This window comes from Calonectris borealis, chromosome 2 (assembly GCF_964195595.1).
Source record: "Calonectris borealis chromosome 2, bCalBor7.hap1.2, whole genome shotgun sequence".
In the NCBI taxonomy this organism is placed as follows: Eukaryota; Metazoa; Chordata; class Aves; order Procellariiformes; family Procellariidae; genus Calonectris; species Calonectris borealis.
This window is the reverse complement of record NC_134313.1, coordinates 98,245,853-98,272,847: the sequence shown is the minus strand read 5'-3', so window position 1 is coordinate 98,272,847 and position 26,995 is coordinate 98,245,853. Positions and strand designations below refer to the sequence as shown.

Below are 26,995 nucleotides of genomic sequence, written 5' to 3'. Positions count from 1 at the left end.
TTAATATTGTTTTGGACATCAGAGCCTCCAACAGTCATTTTCCAGTAATACGGCTTTTTGTAATTATTCGACACTTTAAAATATATGCCTTGCAGACAGCAGTTCTAATGTTAGCATAGACATATCAAAGTAGATTTTATTTAAACTCTGCTGTGGGTAATACCAGGCTTTGTTTTTTAAACATGTCTTGGAATTATTAGGGTGTTTTATTCAAGGCACTAAAGAATGAAATTCCACTTCCAATATATCATATAGTGCCAGGATGGATGCAACACCAAAGTATCATTGGAGAAGCTGAGATTTTCAAACGAGGGTGGCCAAGTTTAGCTATCAAAGAGCACCATTAGGCACCTGACTGGAAATGACCTGTGTTATAGAGATCCTGATCATGTGCTGCTCCTCTAAATATCACTTTCCTGGCTATGGGGCACATTGTCACCAGCAGTAGGAGGAGCAGATACTGGTCTGGTGGTTGGTTCAGTCCCAGTTCCTGGTTTCCTTTCCTTTCCTTCCCTTGATCCCCAGCAAACCAGCTGCAAGACCTTGGGGAAATTCCTTATCTTCCCCTTGCATCAGTTTACTTATCTGTAAAGCAGATAAACTAATAACACTGCACCTCTCGAGGGTTTGTTGAAGCTTATTATACAGTAGCAAGTGCTTTGAGAACAAAGTCATTATAAAAGCGACAGTGTTAATATGACATGAAGGTAACATGAAGGAGCCCCATTCCGCCCCATGCAAGTTAGCGGAGCTCTGTTATTTGCTTTAGCAGAAGCAGGGATTTGGCCTATGCTTAAATGACTTGCATTTGTTTTTCTTCTTGAAGGCTAATATATAGTTAAGAGATAGCATTACAAGGAAAACTCATTCCTGCCTATGTGTAAATATTTAGCAGCTGAATAGGCGTTATTTAGCAGGGCACAGTTTCTGCTTCTCCACAGTTTCTAAGGATGTTAGTACAGACTCATTCTAAGCTGCTACAGATCAGAAGATACACCGAAATTGCCAGATCAAAATCCTTCCCATATAAGTGTACACATACAGAATTTATTTTACTGGGCAATTAAATGTGTAAGATAAATATCCCTGGGGGAAGAGGGTTGTTTGAGGTTTTATGGCATATCTTATTATGGGCTCAGTTTCGAAACCTTAATCCAAGCAAAACTCCCCATGTAGAGACTTAACGCTAGAGCGTAACTTTGTGTTTCGTACTCAGGATATGTGCAGTTGGGTGGGTATGTGCAGTTGCATCAGTGGATTTTAGAGTAGGTGGGAGTGAAGGCAGTGGAGCTTCACCTAAAGAAAAGCAGCCCTTCCTAGAACATTTATATTGGCAATAATGCTTTGATCACGTTGAAGGACCTTAGGCAGCATACTGTTTTCTGGATTTCATCTGACAATTTTATTGATGAAAAATTAAAATAAACGTCAAATAAAACTCATTTGCAGTTATTTTTGGGTGGCATGGTCAGTAAAACTGCAACCTACTGCAGCCATGAGATTGTTGGCAAAATAGTTGCCTGTGTTTCAAATGCAAAAGCTTTTTTGGAGGACATGTGAGCAGCCAGAATCGCCCAGAAAACACTCCAATTTTATGTCTGAGCTGCAAATGCAACTATTTTCTTAAAACTGGGTGGGTTTTTTCTGTTTAGGAAATGAAATGTGCAACAGAAAAAGTGGCCAGGTTGGAGTAAACAAATAATCAGATCTTGACATGCTCCTAGTGGACAGATTTCTTTTTCTAAAGACAAAAGTGCTTGGTGGCTTTAGCGTGGATTTATTGTGCTTTACAAAAAAGACAAATGCCTCACAAACATTTGTATTTGAGACCATACAACTGCTCCCCGAGTAATCCAAAAAAGCTGAAGCACAGAGTTTTACCCCACCGATGCTTTATTCATAGGGATGATCTTTTTAGGAGCTCGTTTTCTGGAGACGGCAATGACGGTACTTAGCCCTAAAGGGCCTAGGTTGAGAAAGAGGTATCTGGTGAAGCAGAATGTGCCTGTTATATTTCCATAGGACATCTACAGCATGGGAATTTGAACCATGTGGTTGCTCATGCAAACACCGACCAGTCCTCAGTAGCTGGATTGCATTGGTACCGCAGTGTGCGCTCAGTTTTAACTCATTTACTTCCCGGTTTTGCTTGTTTAGTTGCTTTAGTGTAGTTAGTTTAGCAAATAAATATTAAAGGAGCAGGTGAGACCCACGTGCTCCTTGGAAAAAACTTTGCTTCCCCCCCCCTCAAAAATGTTTTCATCTCGCTTCCAAAAAGTTGCACTCAGACATCCCTCCTGCCCCTTCATTTAGCATTAAAAAAAAAAAAAAGCTATTTACATGCAGACCTGATATCCAAACTGATCAGCCCCCTGACAACACTCTGGGGCTTCAAACGCCGGGCCGGCGGCCGCGGGGGTCTCGGGGGAGGGGGGGGCGGGCAGCAAAGGACGCGCGGAAAGGTACCGCAGTGCCGTACTCAGGGGCACAGCATCCTCATCATCTTCATCTTCATCCTTATCCTCCTCCTCCTCCCGTTCCTCCGCGGGGGCTGCGCAGGGGCGCCGGCCACGCTGTGTCCTGGCGCCGGCTCAGCACCTGTTCCACGCGTGACGCCCCGCAGGCGGGACGCCCCGCATCCCCCTCCAAAATCGTGCCCCGGAACAAAGCGGGAGGGGGAAGGGGAGGGAAGGGGCATTGGTTTCGTGAGATCCCGGGAGCGGCTGAAGCGACCTGTTGCACTCGGTGAGCTTTTCTCCCGTGGGAAACAGGCTTGAAGGAAAACAAACTCTGCTAAAATGAGTAGCCGGAAGACAGCACCGTGGGCAGGCCAGTCGCAGGTGGGAGCGGACGCATTTCTTCTCTTACCCTGTTTTTCCTCTCCGTCACACCATCCCAAGTCGCGCACGGGGAGGACTTCCCCGGATGCGCCGGGGAGAGGGCTGAGGCTGCTCCACCCCGGCAGCCGGCTCCCCCACGGCAGGGCATAAAAACAAGACACAGACCCCCATATCAACCGAGGAAAAAACCTCTCCGCTAACACCCGAGACGCAGCACCCCCCTTCTCCGGCACCGGTCTCCCAAAACTAATTGAATCATACTGGACCGCAAAGCGCGAGGCGAGGAAGGGCGGGGGGTGTCTATTTTCCTCTTCTTTTTTTCCTTTTTGTCTTTGTTTTGTAGGGTTTGGGGTGTTGGGGGTTTTTTTATGTCCTGCCGGTTTTTACCTCTTTCCTTCGGCTCCCCCCTCTGCTCAAAGCTGCGCCCGGGAAGACGTCTCGTCCCCGAGACGGAGGCGACCCTCATCCCGGGGGCAGCCGCTGCCCCGCTTCCCCCCGCCCCCGTAAAGCCGAGGCAGACCCACACCAACCTGAACCTCTCTTTCTCCCTCCGAAAACACCGACACCAGGAGTTCAGCCTGGGCAGAGGACGGGGGAGGCTCCCTCCCTCCCGACCCGGCCGGGGAGGAAGCCCACCCCGCTGCCCGCCGCAGCCCCACGTCCCCCGCGGAGCGCCCGCCCTAGGACGGCGCGGAGCTGCGCCTCTGCCGGCCCTGGCTGGGCTGCGAGTGGCCCCACAGGCGCAGGCCGGTCACTGCCAAAAATTAATTTAAAAAAAAAAAAGCGATTTATGTGGCAGTGAGCCGGTAGAAATCAGCCGCGCCGAGCGTCTCCCCAGCCGGGCGGCACTGGGGCAGGGAAAAGGGAAAAGCAACAGTGCGAGGAATAACCAACCCTCAACTCTCCGCAGAGCATCGGTAGCCGGGTTTATCCCACCGCTTTTGCGGCCTCGCCCCGGTAGCAGGCAGCACAGGCAGGAGCGGGAAGGAAAGATCCGGCCCGCAGCTGGGGTCCGGGCAGGTGGGGATACTCCCGGCTCAGGGGTGCAAGGACCCGTCGGTAACTCAGACCGGCTGGGGAAACTCGACGCCGGGCAGGGGAAAGCCCCCCAAGAGCATCTCTTCCCCCCCTTCTCGGCTGGGAAGAGATGCGTGGTGGGGTTTAGCCAAAAGGGTGCTGCCGGTGGAGGGGAAGGGCAGCGGGCAGGATCTGCTGCCAGCGCCGTGACACACGGGGAGGGACCCAGCGCGCCCATCAGAAATAAATCAGACGGGATGGAGTTCGGCGGTGACTGTCTCCGATCCACCTGCCAAAATCCCTGCCAAGCTGTGAACCAGCCGGTGTGACAAAGAGGGAGGAGAAGAAAAAAAAAAAAAGGCTGCATATGTCTGTTTTAAAAGAGAGTGTTTAGTCTGGGGAGAGAAGTTTCCTCAGCCTCATCTTCCCTTCGCAGGGGAGGAGGCAGGCGGCGGGGCGGGCAGGACGAGGACGACTCCCAGAGCTGGCACCTCAGGGATGACAGTAGCCCAGGGTGCGGTGGCTTCGGTCCCCTACACCTTTACGTGCCGGATTTGCCCTCAAGGCTGCGAGGGGAAGGAGTCCGCTAAACGCCCGGGCCAGGGAAGCCGAATTAACCCCCTAAATGCGGCCACCAAACGCCCCAGGGAGGGGAAAAGGAGCGCCCCACAACCCCGGGCTCTGCAGCACGCCTAGCCCATGCCCTCCTCCCCTGGGCTAAAAAAAAGCGCAGGGATGAGCCCGATGCGAGCCAGGGCTGCCCCGTAGCCCCAAAAGCCCGGCTCCCGCCCCGCAGGCGGGCTGCGCTGGGGCCGCCTCTCTGCCAAGTGCCGCGGGGCAGAGCCGAGTCCTGACCAGGGAGATTTAACCCTGCATGGGGAGCGATGGAGGCAGGGAGAAGGGGGAGATCCCACCGGGAAGACAACAGAAACGTGGCACCAAGTTTACCGGGAACGTTTCGCGCAAGGCCAACTTCAAATCGGATTAATTCCCCACCTCTCCCCGCAAAATAATAATAATAAAAAGTAGCATTTTAAATAATCGTTTCGGGGCCAAAATTGCCGTCTCCCGGAGAGGACTCGGAGGGGCAGGGCGGCCGGGAAGCGGGGAAAGGAAAGGCGGCAGACTCCCAGAGCCACGAAATCTTCGCGCATCTTCCCCATCCCTCTCCCATTTTGCACGGGGCTGTGTTTGCTCCGCGTCTTCCCCGAGCAGGAGCCTCCCCGGGACCGGAGGGGTGGGGAAGGGGCAGGGCTGGGTAATTAAATTCCGGTGCCCGGCTAATTGCTGTAATTTGACGCTAACTGTACACCGCGGGCAGGCGCTGGGAGCGGCGGTGTGAAGCGCGCCTCGCACGGCCCATTGACCGCGCCCCGCCCCGCCGCCGCGCAGGAGCCGCCGGTCCCCGCCGAGCGGGCCCGGTCCCGGTCCCCAGCGACCCCGGCTCGCTGGGGCGGGGGATGGGAAGCGGAGCCCCGCAGGAGCTGAGGCTTCAACTGCCCGCGGCCCCGGCTTTCCCCCCGGGCCGAATGGCTGCGGGTGCCGGCTCTCGCCTCCCCCTTCCCACCTGCCTGGAGGCAGGGCCTGACCTCCCTTCTGCAAGGTCCTTGTCCCCAGGCTCTTAGGGTGGGGCAAGGGAGTGCGTTCCCCTTCCCTCTACTGGAGGCTGAGACCAGCCCAGGACCCCAGGACCCGACCCAGCACAGCCTCATAGGTGGGGGGCAATGCGCCCCGGCTTTTAGGAAGCCTCAAAGTGACCCACACCTGCGACACGATGCCACATTCCTCTGTCTCTGAAATGCAAAGGGTTTGCTGTGCAACTGCAAAGTGGAAATTAATTGCATGCCTCCCCAAAATCCTGTAGCTGGAGTACTGCTTCTCCCCACTCCCGCCGTGCCCAGCCCCTGGAGATGGGACAGAGGCTGTGCTCCCTGTCTTTCGGGGTGTGAAATCAGAGCTGTGCTACACCCTGGCAACTTCCCAGGGTACTTCGGCACTTGAACCCACAAGGGAAAAAAACACGGGCGAGGACAAGGGGTGCCGATACCGAGAGGTCCAAGGCCCACAGGCTGTCGCAGGCCGGATTCTCCCGCAGCATCCCTCACCCCGTGCCGCTCCCGCGCAGCCCAGCGGGCCAGACCCCTGCTCGCCGGGTGCTGTCACCCCGGGTGCTGCATTCCCCCGGCCGCTGCCGCCCGCCCCGCTTCCTGGCCCGCGTACCGCGGGCTCGGAAAGCCGTCTGCACTTGGGGGGCTCTTTGTTTCCCCCTGAACTCCCCCGGCCACTTGCAGCGCCTCCGTTACCCACTTGGGCTAGGTCAGCCCCCCCGGTGCTTTGTCTTTTTGGGCTGCTGCCATTATTATTATTATTATCATCATCATCATCATTATTGCTACGAGCACGCACCCGCTGGCAACTTGCCCCCGAGGAAACCTACCGGCCCCCCGGGGGGGCGGGGGTGAGGATGGGGGGGGGTCGCCCGTCCCCTCCTCTGCCGCAGGCACCCCGGCGGGCAGAGCTGCCCACCGCTCGGGCTCGGGGGAGCAGCGGGGCAGCGAAGTGGGCAGCTGCCCGGCAGCTGCAGCGCGCCCGGGGCACGCCCGGGAGGCTCCCCGGGGGTTGGCGGCGGTGCACCCCCGGGGGGCCGAGGGACCGCTGGGCCGGGCCGGGCGCCGTGGGAGTGCGGTGGCGGGGGGCAGCGCGCAGGCAGCGCGGAGGCAGCGCGCAGGCGCGGGCAGGGAGCACCCAGCTCTTTATGGCCAGGTGAGAGAGTCCCGGCGCAGGTAAGGGGAGGATTTACCCACAGGCATCCCGGGCGGGTCGCTTGCCCTCGCAGTCCATGACCAGCAGGGACCTGGGGATCCGGAGCCCGCAGCCAGGATGTCTATCCTTGCCAAAATGGGGGAATGGCAGGTAAGGCGACCCTCCTGCCCTGGGGGGGGGGATTTATTTTGGGACGGGAGGCAGGGCTGGAGCAGGAAAGGTGACGGGCCGGTAGGGAGCGGGGACAAACCTGGCGCCGGGGTTGGCGATTTTGTGGCTCCCCGTGCCGGGAGCTGCCCCGGCCACCGGCGAGGCCCGGCCGCAACAGGTAGAGAGCGGCGGGCTGGGGCCGGGAGGGGCGAGGGCTGCTCCGCCGCCGCCGAGGGGGGATCCCGGCCTGGGGGCGAGCTGCCCGGCAGCGTGGGCCGGTGAAGCGTGGCGTGTGCCCGCCCGCCGTCCCTCTGCCCGGGGCTGGCGGCGGCCGTCCCGCCGCGGAGCCCTGGGGCTGCCCCCGAGGCGCGCCGGGCCCCCATGCAGGGCAGCGGCCGCCGGCGTGGCCCGCGGCCGCGCGGCGTGGGCCCGCCGCGCTTCGGAAACGGGTCGCGGGGGCTGAAATGTCGCTGTGAGCTCCCACCCGAGCCCGTCCCGTGGAAAAATAACGTCCTCAAAGCTCCCACTCGAGCCCGTCCCGTGGAAAAATAAGTAGACGCGCCGGGAGCGCCCGCGGAAAGCGCTCCCGCGGGGATGAGCTGAAGGGAAAAGCAGCACCCACCAGCGAAAGCGGCCAGGCGGGGAAAACGCGGCCCGCCGGGACCTCGCCCAGCCCCGCGGACCCGGGGGACCCACCCGCACCACAGGCGAGTCGACACGTGTGGAGTTACGGCGGCTCCCAAACCGGGAGACACTTGGAAATCCCTACAGCCTCCCGACGTCCCTCCGCTCGGGCCGGATGGCCGCGCCTTGCCGGCTGATAAAAGGGAAGACGAACCGTCCTGTTCAAACACCCGGGCTTTTATTACCGAAAACGACTTTTTTTTCCAGGACAGTCCAGCTCAAGATGGGAGCTTCGCTTCTTTTTCTGCTCCCAACTTTTCAAATCTCTCCACTAAGTCTTTCTCCGGACTGCCTTACTTAATTTTTTTAGGGTAGCAGTAAGTCGTCTGCAAAAAAAAAAAAAAAAAAAAAAAAAAAACACAAAAAAAAGAGAGGAAGAAAGTGCAGCAAACAAATATCTTTTTAATTATTTTTACAGTTAGAACGGGCTTCTTTATATCAGGTCGGTGCGGAGAAGGGATCCAAAGAGGATTTTAATTTTTTTTTTTTTTTTGCACTGAAGTCAACTCTTATGTAATCGCACTTACGGGCTATCTGCCTTGGCATCTATTCCCGATTTTTCCTTACACCCTGGCCCTCCTTGCTCCCTCTCCCCGGCGCTGCGGGCCCCTCCATCCCCCGCCATGCCTGGCCGGAGGGGCCGGGCCGGGCGGACCCGCCGCGGGGCGCGCAGCAGCCGCCTCCCGCTGCCCCGTGCGGGTCTCTTGGGAAAGCCGCCCCCTCCCCTCTTACCCCCGCACCACAGCCGGGCCGGGGCTGGGGGAGAGGAGGGACAAGGGCCGGGCCTTTGGCCTACGGGAGTCCTGGGCGGCCGCGGGTGGGAGGCTGTCCCGGGTGGGAGGGTCTCCCGGCCGGCCCGGCTCCGCCAGGACGGCGTTGAGGGGCGATGGGCCCCTTCGTTACCCGCCTCCCCTCCTGATTTTCTCATCCCCCCCACCCCCCACCCCAGGGCATTAACTAGGCTTAATCTGCCAGCTCCATTTGAACCTCAATGGGAGTAAAAACAACAATTTACTCTCCTGCCACATGCAGACAAAAGCGCTGGTGAAAAAGAGCATCGGGGGATGGAGGAGGGAGGAAAGGGAAAGAAAGAAGAAAAAAAAAAAAAATCCATTTTGGGGATGTAGATGTGCGTGTTTGTGAAGGAGCAGGCCCGGGAGCCTGGAGGCTTTGCCGCCCTTCCCGGCGTGGGGACGCGTGTGCCGGGCCCGCTGCGGCTCCCCCGCGGGGTGGAGGGGCCGTTTGCTCTTGGAGGCAGTAAATTTTCCGCCGGTGTCGGGGGGTGGCCCCGGGAGGGTCTCCCAGGCCGACAGGGCAGGGTTTGCCGTTGGCAGGAGGAAGTTTCGGGGAGCGGGTCCCCCCCCGCCCCGCGCGGGGATGCCCGGCTCCGGGGGGGCGCCCGGAGGCCCGGCGGGCGTGGGGAGCCGCGCCAGGCCCGACACGCCGGCCCCACGGAGAGGAGGATGCCTCGCCGTTAAGAGCGGCGTGGGATCAGTGAGAGGAAAAAAAAGAAGAAAATGGGGGAAAACGAAGCCTTTCGGTGGATGGATCAAGGCTGGGCACCCGGGGAAATAAAAGAGGAGAAGGGTGGAAAAGCAACCCCCCAGGAGGGCGGGCTGAGCGCTCGCTTAGCGGCACATTGTTAAGCAAACGAAGCGCTCCACCTAAGAAAGTACCAAAGTTTTATTATGGTCATTGTTTTGTCCCTTTGCTCAAGTGCTTGCAAAAGACTTTTTGGCTCCTGCTGCATTCACATTACCGCTCGCCCACTTCTATCTCGGAGGTTTATGTTGGGTTTATTTGGAGTTTTTTTGAAGACCAATAGCCAACAGAGCCGAGGGGAACAAAATGGTTTACAAAAGAAAGAAGCTTTTCAAATATCCACCAAAAAGATCAAATCAAATCCAGAGGGCAACAGAAGCCTCCGCAGACAATAACCTCGTTAGAGCAAGACCCGAGTCTCGTTTCTCCTCGCTTTAGTTTCTTTAAACCTCATGGGGAAAAAAAAAAGGGGGGATAAAAAAGAAAAAAAGGAGGTGGCTTCATGGCTAGCCCCCAAACTCTGCAGATGAAGGGACGATGGCCTTTTTGATTTCGCTGGCCACTTTCCTCCCCGCTAGCAGGTAGAGGTGCGGGGGGAGCGGCGGCCGGGGAGCCCCGCTCGCCCGCCCGCAGGCAGGGCCCGCTGCCCCCGCTGCCCCCCCGCGCCGGGGCTCGGCGGGTTGGAGAAAACATTTTTGGTTTTTGTTTTTCTTTTTTTTTTTTTTTTTTTGCTCGTGGGTCCTTTCTACCTGTGTCCATCGCTGCAGGTTGTTATGCTGGCGAGCAATTGGGCTGTTGTTGATATGCTAATGAGGCGATTAGGCTGTGGGTAAAGAGCTGGAAAAGGGAAAAGTTTCCACCATTAGAGGGAGATCTCCGAGCGCGGACGGGAGCGCCGCAGAGCCTCCGCCAGCCGCGCTCCCCACGCCGCCCCGGCACCGCCACCGTAGGGAAAGGCAGGGAGAACCAAATCCTCTCTCTCACGCCAATCCATGAAAATGCTTTGGAAACTGACGGATAATATCAAGTATGAGGAATGTGAGGTAAGCGCTTTCCCCGGCCGGGGCAGAGCCCCGGCCCCGCAGCTGCGAGCGGCAGCCTGCAGCATCCCTCCGTCTCTCAATTTCGTTTAGGAAAACTTCTGCTCCTTCGCCAGGCTTCCTCGCGGTCCTGCAGCTGGAGAGGGGCTGGGGTCCTTCTCCAGGAACTTCGGGGCTTGTGGAAAGCCGGCTTTGTCGGAAGTGTATGAGGAAAGGCAAAGAGGATCCGGCAGCAGTCTGGTCTATAGGTAGATCCTCCGTAGATAAGGCTCTGTAGGATGCTACACTCATCCATATGGATGGATGGATGGATAGATGGCTGGCTGTCTGAATGAATGGACGGATGAATGAATGAATGAAAGGGCAAAGAGACAAAGGGAAGAGAACTATTCCTACACGCCAGGTACCCGAGGCATCCCAATAAATTGGCTCAGGACCGACGCTTAAATTCAGCCTTTTCGATGTAGCTGCGGGTTGGTTATACCGAGCTGCACAAATTTGCAGGGGTCAGCTGCTGAACTGAAATCACGGGTTTGGGAGTGGTGTTCCCTCAGACTCCTAATTTTCAGGGCCACAATCCCACGGCTTTAAGCAATATTTTAACCGCTTGAAAAAAAATTAAAATCCACCTAATTTGGTTTTGGAGCCGTTCAGCACAGACTGTGTGCGCGCATCTTTCTATATGTGTCTGTGTGTGCATCCATATTTTTAGAAAGAGGCGAGTGTCTTTTAATCTGACAAAAAGGAGAAGAGGAGAAAGAAGAGCAATGCCCAGGACCCGTGCCTAGTCTCAAACCAACGAATACTACTGTCACCCGTTTCGCAAAAGTTGCCTGTGCAGTGCCTTTAAACCGCGCAATAAAGGACTCCACTTTGCAAATGAACGCAGTTATTTGGTCGTGACCCACGCGGGAAGGCACCCCCAGCCTCGGCGGAGCCTTGCCGACATGCATGTCTGGGGCGAAGGGGGGGCCATGCTCCCATCCGACCCTGCCGCTGCTTTGGGCGATGCTGTAGCTTAGAGAAGGGACCCAGGACTCGCCAGACTCGCCGCCGACTAAATGATTTGGTGGTTTAGTCCCGGATCGAGGAGTTTGGGATAAAGCTGTCTCCCGGTGCGGGAGCTGAGCTCTTATATCCACTCGCTGGCGGATGCTTGATTTCTAGGAATGAGGCGTCAGGGGTGGTGTGTTGTTTTTCGGTTTTTGCTTTTGTTGTTGTTTTTTTTTTTTTTTTTTTTTTTTTAAGTCGAGGAAAAAAAATATTGCTCAGCTGGATTTCGGGAGGAAAGCGTGTCTCTCCCCCTCCCTCCCCCCAGGATCGGTGTTCAAGCGTGCACACGTGCGAGCGTGTGGATTTCATCGCAGACGGCTTTTGTTGCCTTGCGCTAATGGGACTTTGCACCGAGGTGCTACCGAACACGGAGGGAGCAGCGGCCGCTCCGCCGGAGCCCGCCGGCTTTTGTGCGTGTGCGGTTGCCTCTCCGTGTTTTCCTCGGGAGCGGATGCGAGGTGACTTGTAGAGAGGATGGAAAAGAGGGTGGACGTACCCTGACGGGGACAGGACCTGCCTTTAAAAGCAGCAAAAAAAAAAAAAAAAAAAAAAAAAAGAAAAGCGAAATAAAAGCCCGAGAAGCCGCGCTCAGCGCCCGGAGCGCCGGGGGGCCGGGAGAGCAGGCGGGCGGAGCGCGGGGCCGGGCGCCGGCGGCGTGGAGGCTGCGGCGGGGCAGCGGCGGAGAGCGGAGCGGTGCCTGTTTGAGGGAGTTGTTTGGGAGTTGCACAGCCAGTCCGACGGGTTGCGCCGGAGCCCCGGCTTGTCTGGGCCGGGAGAAGCGCTCGCCTTGCCTCTTTTCCCGGCTCCCTCTCCCCCCCGCGTCCCTCCCGCCCTCCTTCCCTCCCCGCCTCGCCGCCTCCTGCCTTTTTCCCCCCGTCTTTTCCCGGATCCTCCGAGAGGGGGGCCGCGGGGAGCCCGGCGGATGCTCCTTGGGCTCCCCAGCCCCCCCGCCCCGGGCGCCCGCCGGCCTCGGCGCTGGGCTCGAGCCGGAGGAGGAGGAGGGCTGACACCCAGAAGGGGAGACACCCAAAAAAACTTTCCCAGCCGGTTTCCGGGACGCGGGGGACGGAGGCGAGCCGGCTCGGGGCGGCCGCCGCGGGGGCAGCGGCGCGGGGAGCCCCTCGGCGGGGCGCCGTCGAGGCATGGACGGGGCGGCGGCGGCGGGCGGCCCCGCGGAGCCCACCCCGCGGAAAGGCGGCGGCGGCAGCGGCGGCGGCGCGGCCGAGGGCGGCAAGAGCCAAGCGGGGAGCCAGCAGCCGCTCTTCTCCCTGGGCTTTGAGGCCGGCTACGCGCAGCAACCGCAGCCCGAGGTGCGCCCGCCAAGGACCGCGGGGCTGGGGGTAGGGGGAGGCGGCGGCAGGGGGGAAGGGAAGCGAAGGGAAGGGGAGGAAGGGGGGATCCCGCGCCCCCTCCCCTCTCTCCTTCTGCCCGTCTCTCCCACCTCCCCCCCCCTCCGCACCCCCCTTCTGGCTCCCACCCTCTCCCTCTCTCCGGATCTCTTTCTCTTTCACTTTTGCATGCCCTGCAACCTTTTAAAATGTTGCCCCTTTCCTGTGATTCGTCAGACGCAGCAGCATGTCCCCCCTCTCTCTCTCCCGCTCCCTCTCTCTCCCTTTTTGTCTCTCTCTCCCTCTCCCTCTCCCCCATCTCTGATTAGATACACTGATTCTTCATTCAATGGACGTCATTTAGAACAGGCTCTGCCTTGAGTTGCCTTCTCGCTTCACGCTCGATTTCCAGCCATTCTTCCCTTATTAAGTATTCGTGTAATATTAATAGTCATGAATATCTGCTATTAGGAGTCTCCAGGAAGGCAGCAGATCTGTTATTAGGAGCTCAAGTGAAGCAGCAGCTAAGTCAAAGGAGAAAAAGAAAGAAAGAGACAGAGGAAAAAAAAAAAGGATTAAGAAACAAACACACACACGCTAAAAACAAAACCAAAAAAAGGCAAAAAAAGCGCGCAAAACAAACAATCAAAAGCAACAACAAAAAAAAAAGCAACCAACTTTGACTCCTCACACCACGCCAGGATAGAGAGCTCGCCTTGGCAACACCCGATGAAGGGCAGCAGAGATCGGTGCAAGTTCTGATGGATTATAGTGGCGCGCCCGCGGTGCAGGAGCAGCCCCGGCGCCCCGGTCCCGCCGCCCGCGCCTAGCGCCGGGCTCCGGCCGCGCTCCCTCCGCGCCCGCGCCGCGCCCGCACCCGCGGGGCTCCGCCGGGGGCTGCGCGCTCCGCCGGTCCCTTTCCTTTGCCTTTTCTTTTTTTTTTTTTTTTTTTTCTACCTTGACTTGTAACCCCCGACTCTTCGCAGATGTTAGTACACAGTTTTTCGGCTATGGTGAGTTGCTTCACGTTTCTCTCGGAGGGGGTTTGGTGTGTGCTGGGTGTTGCTATTGTTGTCGGCGGTGGCGGTGGCGGTCGGGGTTTCGCACCCAGCTTTCCGGAGAGGGCTTTTTTTCCTTTCCTTCATTTTTATAAATTCGGTGGCTTACCCTTCCCCCCCTCCCCCTTCTCTCTTTCTTTTTTCTCCCCCCCCCCTTTTTTTTTTTTTTTTTGGTCTGCTACGAGCGAACGGCAAAAGGCTTTCCTTGGACCCTACCGCTTCGATTTCTTCACCTTGCCACCTGCAAGCGGGATATTTTCAGCTTTCTCGTTTCCCTTTTTCGGGATCGTGGCTCTTTCCCTTGAATCCTCCTCCTCTTCCTCCTCCTCCGTGGAGGCCATGCCTTTTTCCCCGGACATACCTGTGGGCTCTTCTTCTGCCCGCCTGCGGGAGCCGGCAGAGCCCTGCCGAAACGCCCGGGCGCATTTCGGTGCCGCTGGCCCGTCGGGGCGGCGGAGCTCGGGGCGGTGCTTCCCCCCGGCTGCCCGGCGCATTCCTCCGCTGCTCCGGCGCCCCGGCCGCCGCCGCCGCCCCCTTGGCTCCGAAATCGGGGAGCTCGACCGGGCACCGGGACGGCTCTCCCCGTAGGTGGAGGACCGTGGCAGTACCTTCGCCCCGAAACATTTGTAAAACTCGCGGGGGGAACGACCGGTTTGTTTAGAGCCTATTTCGGCGTCTTCTGGTAACAAAATGGCAGTGGGCTTGGATTTTCCAGGGTTTTCTCGGGATGCGTTATCGGTAATCCCAGCGACAGTATTTGTCTTGGTTCTGTCCAGGGCCAGCGGGAGGATTTTGGGTGGTGGTAGAATTATTATTTTAATAATGCCCGCTTATGAATTGTTCTTTTTATTTGCGGGAAATACCTGCTCCTGAAATGCCGGGGCGCGATCTGTTGGGAATCCACGCTGTATCGCCGCAATGTTTTATTAATTATTATAAGCAGTCCTGTTATAATTATTGCTATTATTGCCGTTATCATTATTGCCGGTATTATTTATTATTATTATTTAAAAAGCGAGACTGCCTCTTAATTGTGTGTGAGGGGAAATCGGAGGCAGAGAAATCCCCAGATCTGCTCTTCTCCGCCTCGGAGCGGACGAATTGCCCATCTTTGCCCGATAGGTGAAATTCGCAAGCCGATTTTTGAGGAGAAACAGTTTGATTTTATCTTTGTTTTTCTTTTCTCCCCTCCTTCCCCCTCCCCCTCCTCCACCCCCCCCCTTCGTCGCCCCCCCCCCCCCACCTCAGGAGCGCCACGACAGTACCAGCAACGGGACAGCCCGGCTACCCCAGTTGGGGACCGTGGGTCAGTCTCCCTACACCAGCGCCCCGCCGCTCTCCCACACCCCCAACGCCGACTTCCAACCCCCCTACTTCCCCCCCCCTTACCAGCCCATCTACCCCCAGTCTCAGGACCCCTACTCCCACGTGAACGACCCCTACAGCCTCAACCCCCTCCATGCCCAGCCGCAGCCCCAGCACCCAGGATGGCCGGGACAGAGGCAGAGCCAGGAGACGGGGCTGCTCCACACGCACCGGGGTTTGCCCCACCAGCTCTCGGGGCTCGACCCACGCAGGGACTACCGGCGGCACGACGACCTGCTGCACGCCCCGCACGGGCTGGGCTCGGGGCTGGCCGACCTGCCCCTCCACTCCATCCCCCACGCCATCGAGGACGTGCCGGTAAGCAACGGGGCCGCCTCGGGGCCCCTCGCCCCTCTGCCCCGTCCCCCTCCCCGCGGGAGCCGAACTTCGGGGGGAGGGAGGGAGAGGGAGGGTGACACCTCCCCCCCCCCCAAAAAAAAAAGGGGAGGGAAGAAGAGAACCCCCCCAGGGAAAGGCGAAGCCCCCACCTAGAACAATAGGTTCTCGCAGCTCGTCCCTGCGCGACGCCTCCCCGCTAACGCGCCCGCTAAAATATAAATAAATCAAATTACTGTCATCGTTAACAATATCTTTCCTTCCCAATGACAATAAGCTGTTACGATTGGAAGAATATATAATATCACCACAGGGCCGTGCATTTGGGGATTTCTCGCTGCCTTGGGAAAAACATGAGTCTGAAACGCGAGATCTCATTAAATGTCCTCCCAGGCAAACGTAAAGGGGGAAGGAAAAAAAAAGTGGGTGAAAGTGGCCTAAGAAGGAAAAATCGGTTTCCCGTGATTACAGAATTGGCATATAGGATAACGACATCTAAAGTTGTAAGAGGATACGGGCAGATCCTCTTCTCTAAAGGAATTAATTGACAAATCAGGGAAGAGGTATATTAAAACGCTGCCGCCTTCTTTTAGCAGCGGTGCAAAGGGATGACCTCATAAATCATTAGCTATAGGTTATCAAATTCGAGCCAGACCTGCTACACCCTATATTAAATTAAATAGTTGGGAGCCTATTGGAGGATGCATTATTCGGGGGACCTAATTCTGTTATCGATAAATACAGATTAAAAAAATGATTTCTAATTAAGCATGACATTAGCGCATGGGCTATTTACAAAGCAAGCCAGAGCTATTGTTCGGTTAGGAAAGTGGCCTTATGCAACGTGATAGGTCACGATCAAAGTTCATCTTTCTGGGTTTCTCCCCGAAAATGGAATTAGAACATGGCAATAAATTTATTAAAGCCCACAGAGCTCGTGCTGAGGGACTGAAGCTGCTCGACTTGCAGGAGGAAAGAGGAGGAGGGAACTGTGGTATCTGGATGTGATTTTTGCTGAAATGCCATCCCAAATTACAGGATCAAATATTACAACAATATATTCGCTGACAGTTTAATGAGTACAGTTTCGTGTTGCAAGGATAATGTTCAGATGGACTTACCTATTTTTGGGGGTCATTTTGAAATCTTTTGTAAATTATACTCGGGGAAAATAGTGAATTTATTACAGCCCTCATCTGGCTAAATTAGCCACAGAAAATTGCTGGTTATGTTTAGCAGTTTTGCAATAAACGCATAGGTTTCCCAAAGTGGAGGATTTAGTAAGCAATTTGGATCCGTTAAAAGCAGGTCGATTCTTTAAACTTGATATAAAATAACATGGAGGCAATAGTAAGAATAAACTAATTTGTTGACTGCAAGCCCCTGATTGCTGTAGGAGGAACATGACCTAAAATGTTCTCTTGAATTCTCCCTCTCCTCGATTGTGCTCTGTGACAGTGGGCTGATTCGGGAAGCCTCCTCTGCAGATATTTTAAGTACAAATCATTTGATTTGCCTTTCAGGGATCTAGGAATTAATAGCATTGCTATACTTTGTGAAAACCAAATGCCATCTGGTTTAAATCCTTAAACCAGCCCAGCCAATTTTTTTTTTCTCTGTAAAACTGAATCAGCAGGCTGCATGAAGGAAAGCATAAAAATAGGAGGATGTATCTTTTAAGAGAATTTTATCTAGTTATGCAAAAAAAAAAAAAAAATCCTTTACAGAAATCTGGGTCGGGAAAGGGTCGTTTTTGAATTTTTCCGTTGCTGCAACAGTTAACCTTTAATAAAAACGACCGCTAAATATTTAAGAAAATCAAGTAGACGGTGAAAATTATTTAATCATAAATATCTCTGTGGGATTTTAAACTTAACAGTCCTCCCTGTATGGAATATGTGTAGAAATAACACAAATAAAAGTATTATGCCACAGTACATTTACTTTATGGGTTTAGGGTGCATGCATAAAGGGATCATATTTCCCCATATAGTTAAAACACAAGAACTGCAGCAGTAGTCATTTCTGAACATTTCTCAATTTAATTATACTTAAATCCAGAAGCACTTTAGGCAAGTTACAAATGAGAGCATTGAGTATAATAAAACCTGTAATAAAGCAACTTAGTACCATCCACCCGGAATCATTGAGATCAGGCACAATTAACAGGAGCATAAATCCAAGACAGAATGGAAAATGTTAGAATCAGTATTATTGTTGGACAAAGACTAGAGAAGGAAGTAATAGTTTTTTAAATGGTAATGCCTGGGTTTTGTAACGATTGCGAAATCTTCTATCTCAGCAGCACTGGTGTTAATTTGTAAACACAGCCAGACATTATATTGCCTGTCAGTTTTTGGAATTAGAAAACACGATTTCATTTGACTTTCTAATCACGTCGGGACTCCGCCGCGCGAAACCCAGCTGTAGCCGCGACCGCGGAACCTGCGAGGGGACAATAGTGGGGGAGCGCGGGTTGCGTGGGGCCGCGTGGGGCCGCCCGCCCGGCCCCCCCCGGCACCGTACCGGTCCCCCCTCCTTTGTGCTTTCCCTCCGCTGCGGGCGCAGCGGCGGGGAAGGGCCGGGCCGGGCCGGGGCTGCTTCCCGGGGAGGAGGGAAGGGGAGGGAGAGGGAAGGGAGCCGGGAGCCCGCAGAAGCTGGAGGCCACTCGGATGCCGGGCTCGGCCGGGCAAGCTCCGCGTATCTGGGGGTGATTTTTTTTTTTTTTTCTTCTTAGGGAACGAGGGAAGAGCGGGGAGGGATGCAGGATTCCTCCCGATAAAGGAAATTCCCCCAAATCCCGTCTCCCCCCCGCCCCGTTCCCGCCGCAGGATCTGTTGTTTCCCTCCCCGCACCGTGGCCGGGGAGGGGGGACACAACTTCTCCCGCACCCCAGCCCTCCCCGCCTTTTGTTGTGGTTGTACATTTACATCCCTGCCTGTTCCTTTTGTTGCAGCACGTAGAAGACCCCGGTATTAACATCCCAGATCAAACTGTAATTAAGAAAGGTAAGCCGTTTCCTTGCGCATACCAAACATGTCGTCACAGGCTGGGGACTACTCGCAGGGAGGACTTACCGGCCTCCCCCCCGGCCCCAGGCTCCTTCCTCCGGCACGTACTGCTGGCCGAAAGGTTGGAGGCAGGGAAAGAAAACGGGCGACGCCGGTTGAAATCTCTTCAACCCGTTTCTTAAGCGGCCACGTTTGCCGGGTATTTTAATTATTGTTGTCGTTAACGAGGAAAAATGTTAGCAGATGATCTAGAAAATCCGAGCCGGTATTTTAGTGCATTAGCAAACCATTCGGTTTCATGGTTTGCCCCATGCATCTGGCTGAGCGGCGGGGTTTAATCGTTGTTGGTCAACTGGGTTGTGAAAGAGAAAACGTTGTCCCTCCTTCTTCGGGTTTTCTTATTTAAATCACGGCGGTGATGAGGTGGGCTGTTGGGAGAACAAGGGGCGAGTTTCTGGAAACTGACGGCTGTCCGTCAGGGCGGTTTGGTTTTCGTTGGCTTTGTGCGCTTGCTTCACTTGGAATTGAATTGCTTGGAAACTGTTCCCCAAACCGTGCAAAATATTTATGGCGTGTTTTCACTCAATTTTCTTTTCCCGTCTTTCTTCGGACGACCGAAGGATTGGGAAAGGTGGCACAGGGCGGTTTGCAAAGGAGGTTCTCGGTGTCAAGCGGTTGGTTCGCGTTGGGATCCTGCCTAGGGAGCTGCTGTCGGAGTGAAACTCGCGGGGCTGAGCGCGTAGTTAGCTGCTGCCTGCTCGGAGGGGGGCCATGGCTGTGCAGCCGCCTGGAATTTGGGTAGCGCGGCCGCCACCGGAGCAAGGTGCTGTATAGATCTGCTCTCCTCTTGAACCTTAGTCGCTGTACAGCCAGCGAGCTCAAAGTTTCATTTCCCCCCCCCCCCGTCTGTGAAGCCTTTGTCACGTCAAATTAGATGTGCAAGGGATAAATCTTAAGAGATGCTCTTTCCAAGTCGACATGATAATTGGCTCTTTTATTAGTAATCTCAAGAGTTCGTTTAACTCCTGTTGTATCTATTAGCCTTCCCAGAGCTATTAATGTCACAAGTGATCTATCCAAAACGGAGAGAGCCCCCCGCTAGCTTGGGCTGCGCCCGCGAAGAGTAGCGGGCTCGGGCGGAGGAGAAAGGCCAGGCGACCGCACGCCCGCGGCGCGCCCGGAGGCCGGCGGGCACCGCATGCCGAGCGGCGGCACGGCCCGCCGCCTCCCCGCCAGCCGCCGCCGGGCAGGGGCGGGGAGGGACCGGGCTTTATTTCGGGGAGCGACCGGCGCTGGCCGGCGGGGCGCGCTCCGCCGCCGGGGCACACGCGTGACGGCTCCTCGCTGTGTTACGCTTTTTCCACGTCAAAAGTTGTGCGCTGCAAAGGCAGCGGGGCGGGCTGACCGGCCGGCACCCCACCGCGCCGCTCCGTGCCGCGCTGACGCCCGGCCCGCCGCTGGTGCCGCTCCCCCGCGGACCGCCTGCCCTCCGCCCGCCGTGGCGGGCCGGCCTCGCCCGTGACGTCTAACACGGCCGGTCCTGACGTGCTTTAACAAACCGCCACCGGCCCCTCGGCGGCGCGCGCCCGCTCCGGGCTGGGGCGGGGGGCGGGTTATTTTTTAATGTCTTTGCTGCGGGTGGAGGGAAGCCCCGCTCTTTCCCTGCTCCCCCCGGCGAGCGGAGGGGTGCCCCCGCCGCAGCCCCGCCGGCCGCCCGGCCCTCACCTGCCCCGCTCCCCCCCTGCCCGCCCCGTAGGCGGTGCGGGGCCGGGGCCGGCCGCAGCGAGCGGCCGGGGTGCCCGGCGGCGGCGGTGGCCTCCCCCTCCCCGGCTCCCCGCACCCTCACCTCCCTGCTCCTCCCTCCCTGCAGGCCCCGTGTCCCTCTCCAAGTCTAACAACAACGCCGTCTCCTCCATCCCCATCAACAAGGACACGCTCTTCGGCGGGGTGGTGAACCCCAACGAGGTCTTCTGCTCGGTGCCGGGCCGCCTCTCGCTGCTCAGCTCCACCTCCAAGTACAAGGTCACGGTGGCGGAAGTGCAGAGACGCCTCTCGCCGCCCGAGTGCCTCAACGCCTCCCTGCTGGGCGGGGTGCTCCGGAGGTGAGGGGCGGGGGAACGCGGGAGGCGGGGTGGCGGCGGCGGCGGGCGGATAACGCCCGCCGCCGCCGTGCCGGGCCGTGTCGTGCCAGGCGGGAGGAAGGAGGAGGATGAGGAGAGCCCACGCGGGGCGGGGGGTGGTGGGGGGCGCGGCGGCCGCCGCTAGGGGTCGGGGCGCGCGCGGCCGCCGGGGCAGCGCCGCGAGGCGGCGGGGTTGGGGGGGGGGGGGTCGCTGTAGCCACGGCAACGCGCAGCCTTGTGTGGCCTCCCCGCCCCGCTTCGGGGGGCCTGGGCCGAGGGCAGGGGGCCCAGCACGGCCCGTGTGTGTCACACTGTCCCGTCACGGCGATGAACCGCCCCCCACACACACCCCCCACAGGAGAGGGGAGGTTGCCGGCCGGGGCCCCGCCGCGGGCACCCAGCCTGCCGCCCGCCACCCTGGGCCTGCGACCTCATCCAGGCAATTCCGCAGCGCCCAGGCAGGGAATAAGATCCAGGATTAATTAAGCCAGCTCCCACCTTCACGGCCCGGCTCGGTCCGGCTCTGCCAAAAAGCCGCAGATGAGCCATGTAGTGATAAGTACGAGGGCAGCGATGCTCTGTGGCGGTAATGGGGGCTGCCGGCCTTACAAACCGGCCTCTTCCCGTAACACCTGGGCCGCTGCCCGTGGGCTGTGGGGAGAAGCTGCCCCCGGGTCCATGGCGCCTTGGGAGCTCAGGCGGCTGCCTCGGCCGTGATGGCTGTGATGTGTCCAGAACTCCCCGCCAGCCTGGGGGCTGATCCGGACCTTAGTGACAGCCCCTGTTCCCTAGACATGGAGCCATCCAAAGCTTCATCCCTATGTCTGAGACTCAGCTTTCAGCAACACTTGCTCTTCAGCCCCCCACAAAACCCAAACCCATTTACTCCTCTCCGTGGGAAGGCAATGTTTCGGGGGATCCGGGAGCGGGTGGCCCCCACCAGCCTCGTTTCTCAATGCCTTTTTGTGTGGAGCAGGGCGAAGTCTAAAAACGGAGGGAGATCTCTGAGGGAGAAACTGGACAAAATAGGATTAAATCTGCCAGCCGGGAGGCGTAAAGCTGCTAACGTTACCTTGCTCACGTCGCTTGTGGAGGGTAAGTGACTCAAAAGAGCCGGGAGGGCTCGTTTGGGAAATGTGCCTGTTGCTTTTGCCTAACGGGAGAAGACTTGGTCTTGGGTTGGGTTTTTTTTCCCCCAAGTCAGTGCTGCTTGTTGGAAATTGGAAGGGCATTATTTTCTATGCCTCAGAAAAAAAATGTTAATTGTGTCTTTGCTTTTTGTTTTAACCTGAAATGGGCTTGCGTGAGTCCTGCCGACTCAGCATTGCATTCTACCATTTATTTGCTTTTAAGGCTCTGAGCTAGACGTTTTCAGGGCCCCATCTTGCTCCCTTGTTCAAGTGAGTAATCCCTCCTCAGAGTAAGCGGATCTCATTGGGAGCAGCGTGGGAAGGATCCCTGCGAACGGGAGCTGTGAGCTTAGCCTTGTAAGAGACCCCTGAGTGTCGAGTTGGAAGTTACGGGGAGCAGAGCCTCTAATGCTTCACTGCCGTCCTTCTGCCACAGGTGGACAACCAAGCAATTTTAAATGTCAGAAGCTGCAGCTACTTTAAGTTTGTTCTCCCTCCCAGCCCGCAGCCACGTAACAGTAAATCATTTAAGTTTTCTGACATCTGCATTTGAGAAATGCGTGACCATTACTTCCTGAATTAATTTGGGAATCCTTGACCCCAGCCATGAATTAATAGTGTCCTGAAAGCCTCAAAGTTGCACCATCGCCACCCCCCACTCCCTTTTGGTTCTCATTTTCAGAACACATGTTCCCTTTGCTGTATCGTTCTCTGCTTTGCTCTGGCCAGAAAAGGTGCAACTTACTTTTAATGCCTTGGGATGCCCTACGCTGTCAGAACTGGGAGGTGGGAAGCTCAAGACTTCGCAGTCATGTAGTTTTGAAGCGGTTGCTGTATCACGCTGACTGGCACAAAGTAAGCCCAAGGCCAGTAAATAGATCCTCCTCCTTTCCCCTCGCTTATGGATTTGACTGCATTTTAGACCGGTTCAGTCTGCAAAGCGCTTTTAAGCTCAGCCCGGGCTGCGCAGGTTTAGCTTAAGTTTGGTTGTGTAGGAGGGAATTTATTGCTTTGTTTTGTCGTCTCTTCGCATTCTGTGAAAAACGTTTCACGTTCAAAGGGACGGGGAAGGAAGCGCTGCGCGATGCCAGGCTTCATTTTTTTAAACATCGGGATTAGTGGCCGCACTATTTTTATACTGTGTGAAAATTACTGCGTCTTCATGTTTTTGAAAAGGCTTTGCAATTGCATCGACGCGCTGTAGTAAAGTAAAAAATCACGAGGGGAAAACTTGTAAAAAGTCTAGATTTGGTAGATGCTTAACATTATTTGTGATGTTAATGAATATGGAGAAGGTTTTATGGTAATCTATTGTTCTGTTTGGCTTTCACATACAATGGCTTTAAAAGAATGATTTTTGGAAAAAACAAAACCAGAGGCCCAATCTCTGGATAACTTAGCGATGGTGGCTAATTTTGGGGGGATGATAGTATAAACATTGCTGGGGTTTGAGTCCTGTAGCGATGAGGCAGTTTCTAGAGTACTGTTATTGTTTATGATCCGCTCCATTTTATGGAAACAAGCTCACTGGACTGAGGCTTTGAAGCTCTAATTGGCGCATGCGTTCTTCCGGAGCTAGAGCTAATGGCAGGAAGCCCTGCAGTAAAAACCAACTGGTTCAGGAAATTAAAACCAAAGATTTGAAAATCAACAAAACAGACAGACTCGGTGGAATGACCCTAAAATTCTCATGGTTAATCGTTTGGGGGTGAACATATAATTATATGCGATCAAGTTAAATTTTAAACACTTAGCTGTTTAATGCATTTTATTTAGAAGAGCTCTAGGAGTAATTATGATCAATATTAATCATTGATGCATTGCAAAAGAATATAGAGACGTGGCTGAGGCAAACAAACATTTCCAGAGTAAATAGCTGTGAATTAAATGTACATAAATGTCTGTGTATAGGTATGGATATGTAAATCTAAGCACACATTCTAGGTGGATGGAGCCTGCCTGTCTAAAAGTATCTGTTAGTCAATGTAAACTTTAAAAAATTCTTATGTGACATTTCGCTTGTAACGATTGTCATGAAAATACACATTTGCATTGCCCTCGACTGAAGCAAAGAAAACTCCTGCAAGATAAGATGCGATTAGCATTTCTTACCCTACCTTTTTCAAAGGAAAAAAGTCCAAGCCTTTTAGAAGAAAAGGCCCAGTAGAATGTAGTGCTTTTTTTCCTAATGGATTTGTGCAATGTGTACTGATGAGCTGTGTTTCCCTCCCATCCCCACCCGTGCCTCCCTTTTCAGGAGAAGCAGTACATCTAGCTAGAGATTTTGGGTACGTTTGTGAGACAGAATTTCCTGCCAAAGCAGTAGCTGAATTTCTCAACCGACAACATTCCGATCCAAACGAGCAAGTCACAAGAAAAAACATGCTTCTAGCTACAAAGTAAGACATTTACCTTTCTGGCATGTTGCTCAGAAGTGAGGGGAGGGCGACAAACCCGGGTTTGGGGCTTTTATTTGTGAGCGTTTGCCACATAGCCAGTGGCTGATGGTTTTGCAAATTGTGAGGGGGTGTATTTGCCCTCCTGCTATGGGGAAGCTCTGTAAGCCAACTTGGTTTCCATCAAGTCAGTTCGTGCAGATTACCTTGAAAGCGAGTCGTGAAAATTGTGGGTGGATGTTAAGTTAAAGAAATAGCAGTAATTCTTCAGAGCAAAATATTTTCACTTAGCTTATCAATTTAGGTAGAAGGGGAAGGCTTCCCATTGACAGTAAAACAAAACTGGCACATTAAACTGATTTCGGTTCATTAAAATCGGCAATGGTTCTTTCTGCCTAAGCAGCTCTGTTACTTAGTGAATATAGGGATATTAAAAATATATTTTAAATTACAATCTGTACGCAGTTAAAATGCTAGCGGAGTTTATCACTGGTGGGGCTGCCTAGACATCCAGGTGGTGCGTGAAAAGAAAATGATCGTTTTGATATGTTTGCTGGAAATTAAAAGGGTTGTTTAGTAGCCCTTAATTACCGATGGAGGTGTCACCAAAGGGCACAGTGCCAGAGGGCGCGGGCAGAAGATGGGAGCCGCTTTATGGCTGGAAGACATTAACGCGAGTTTTAGAATACAAACTGTTTCAACACGCCTCTGAGCTCTCTTGCTATAAGGTGTGTTATTTCCCCAACCATTTGTGCAGCGACTGGATGATATAACCTAACTGCTGCACCGTGCCCTCGTATCCTCTCTTCCCACCTCCCTGGAAGGAAATTTCCAGACCCCAGTTAGCATCAGCCTTCCCCTCTGTGGGAAGGTCCCTTTGGATTTGGAGGTATAGATGTATATATAAATGTTTCAGAATACCCTAATTTAAAGCCTCGATTCCCCTCTCTGCCCTCACTCTTTCTTCCCGACACGTTTTAGCCTTGTGAAGGCAGAGGCCCACGCCTCTCTCCAGTTCCAAAAAAAAGGATCTTCCAAGAGGCGGATAAATCCCTGAACCTCCCTTTGGATATCGCACCCTGTCTATTCCCTTCTGCCTTGCTGGGGAACTTTAAACTGTGTGTCTGCTCCAACACCCAGCTGGGCAGGGATGTCTGTTTGTGGGGAGGGTGTGGGGGGGCTGCGATGCGGGGGTCGGCGGGGACGGGCGGGCGGTGCGTGTGTATCTGCGTGCCTGTCATTTGTCTGTGTGTTGGCTGGGGCCAGGGCGTGATGTGTGCGCGCAGTCGTGTGTGCATGCGAGGTGAAGGGAAGAGGTTTGTGCGTGCCGGGGAGGTGTGAGAATTAGGGGGGAAGGGTGTGTAGAGAGGAGAGAGAGAGGCGAGAGAGCGCGCGTGCACTCGGGGGCAGCAGCCCCCTTGATCCAGGGGCTTGTGTAATCTAGCAGGGAGCGTGCACAGGCTTTGCTGCCGCCAGTGATGGTTCATTTCTCCCCCTCTCTCTTCCCCTCCCGCCCTGCCTCCCTCCCTCTGTCTCTCTGCTCCATTTGTGCTACAGACAGATCTGTAAAGAGTTCACCGACCTGCTGGCTCAGGACCGATCTCCCCTGGGGAACTCGCGGCCCAACCCCATTTTGGAGCCGGGCATCCAGAGCTGCCTGACCCACTTCAACCTCATCTCGCACGGCTTCGGGAGCCCGGCGGTGTGCGCTGCCGTCACCGCCCTGCAGAACTATCTCACCGAGGCGCTCAAGGCCATGGACAAAATGTACCTCAGCAACAATCCCAACAGCCACACAGACAACAGCACCAAAAGCGGCGACAAAGAGGAGAAGCACCGAAAGTGAGGATCCCCCCCCCCACGCTCCTCTCCCTTCCCCCTCATAGCCCATCGATCCATTCATCTCCCTCCTCCCTCTCCCCTGCACCCAGCACCCCAGGCTACAGCAACAGAATGAGCGTCCTTCTGCCAATCCTGTTCTCTGACTCCGCAGGACTGCTCTGCCCTCTCCCCACACCCCTTCCCAGCATCCACACTTCCATTTGCTCCCTCTTAACTTCCCCCCCTCTCCCCGCTGCCACCATCGTTTTGCCCCAGTTTGGAGCCTGAGAGAACAGAACAGGGGGACGGAGCCAGCAAAGAAAAAAAGTTCTGTCTTGAGTTTGTGAACTTTTTTTTAAATAAAACAAAAGGAGGAAAAAAAAAAACAAAAACAACAAAAAAAGAAAAGGACTTTTTTTTCTAAAAATATATAAAAAAAAATAAAAAAAAAACCAAAAAGAAATAAATAATACTTAAAAAATTCTATGAGCTTCACCGGACTGAATCACCACCTTCCCTTACATAAACTTCAGTTAAGATTGTAGCCATATTAAAAACGAAAAAAAGCGAAAAAAGTACAACAGCAACAGCAAACAAACAAAAGGCAAAAAGGACTGATGACATTTTATCAGTATTGTGAATAAACTTGAACACAAAACACAAGCAGTTCCATGTCATATCTTCAGTTGTAGAACTTTTTCCTGTCCAAGGTAAAGCGACCAACTTGAACTTTCTATTGCAACACGATTCACGGTTATTATATAAGGGAATCAGTGTTCATGTATGTATATATTTATTTATGTGTAATTTAATGGGAATTGTAAATATGGTGAGTCTGTTTTAAGCCTTTTTTTATTTATCTGGTGATCTCGTTTACCTCTTGTTTAGTGGGTTTTAAATCTTCCCCTCTTAGTTCATCATGTGGTTCATGGTACTTATTTAGATATCAGAGGTTTTTTGGGGGTTTTTCTCTGGGATTCATCATTTTTAGCCCTGTTGTAGCATGTTAAAGGCGACAATGAAGCAGCTGAACAAATAAAAAACCATGAATTTTTATATATAATTAGTATGACGTTTAGTTTCTCGTTGAAGATAAAATAAAGTGATGTTGGACCCTGGCAAGGTTTTTAAACATGTTAGTGGTTTTACAACCCTTATGTGTTGTGGAAAATGAAAGAAGAAGTTATTTTCATCCACTGTCCTTCTCCCAAAAGCACCATCAGAGCAATAAATTAATATTGTCTTTTAAAACAAGATTTAGCTTTCCTTTCCTTTTTTTTCCCCCCTCTTTTTTTTTTCTTTCTCCCTTTCTTTTGTTTTTCTTTTTCTCCTTTTTTTCTT

The 26,995-nt window shown here is 54.4% G+C and overlaps 1 protein-coding gene across 3 annotated transcripts; it reads left to right on the top strand.

The window, feature by feature from the left end:
• Positions 1–6,737: 6,737 nt before the first annotated feature.
• Positions 6,738–26,229, top strand: TFAP2A (transcription factor AP-2 alpha). Of its 3 annotated transcripts, none has more exons than XM_075142677.1 (7): positions 6,738–6,770; positions 14,724–15,158; positions 18,133–18,184; positions 20,058–20,289; positions 21,284–21,402; positions 23,695–23,836; positions 25,391–26,229. In XM_075142677.1, exons 1-7 carry the CDS (start codon positions 6,738–6,740, stop codon positions 25,677–25,679), a joined length of 1,302 nt encoding a protein of 433 aa, XP_074998778.1. In that variant the 3' UTR covers positions 25,680–26,229. The 3 variants fall into 3 exon arrangements, with proteins under 3 accessions (XP_074998778.1, XP_074998777.1, XP_074998779.1); XM_075142676.1 differs by lacking the exon at positions 6,738–6,770 and adding an exon at positions 9,989–10,039; XM_075142678.1 differs by lacking the exon at positions 6,738–6,770 and adding an exon at positions 12,702–13,430.
• Positions 26,230–26,995: the final 766 nt, after the last annotated feature.

Excerpts from the sequence above, each read along its gene's own strand:
- TFAP2A (XM_075142676.1), top strand. The coding sequence starts at position 9,989 with ATGAAAATGCTTTGGAAACTGACGGATAATATCAAGTATGAGGAATGT. Across the intron at positions 10,040-14,723 it reads TCAAGTATGAGGAATGTGAG|GAGCGCCACGACAGTACCAG; the intron begins GTAAGCGCTTTC and ends CCCCCACCTCAG. Across the intron at positions 15,159-18,132 it reads ACGCCATCGAGGACGTGCCG|CACGTAGAAGACCCCGGTAT; the intron begins GTAAGCAACGGG and ends CTTTTGTTGCAG.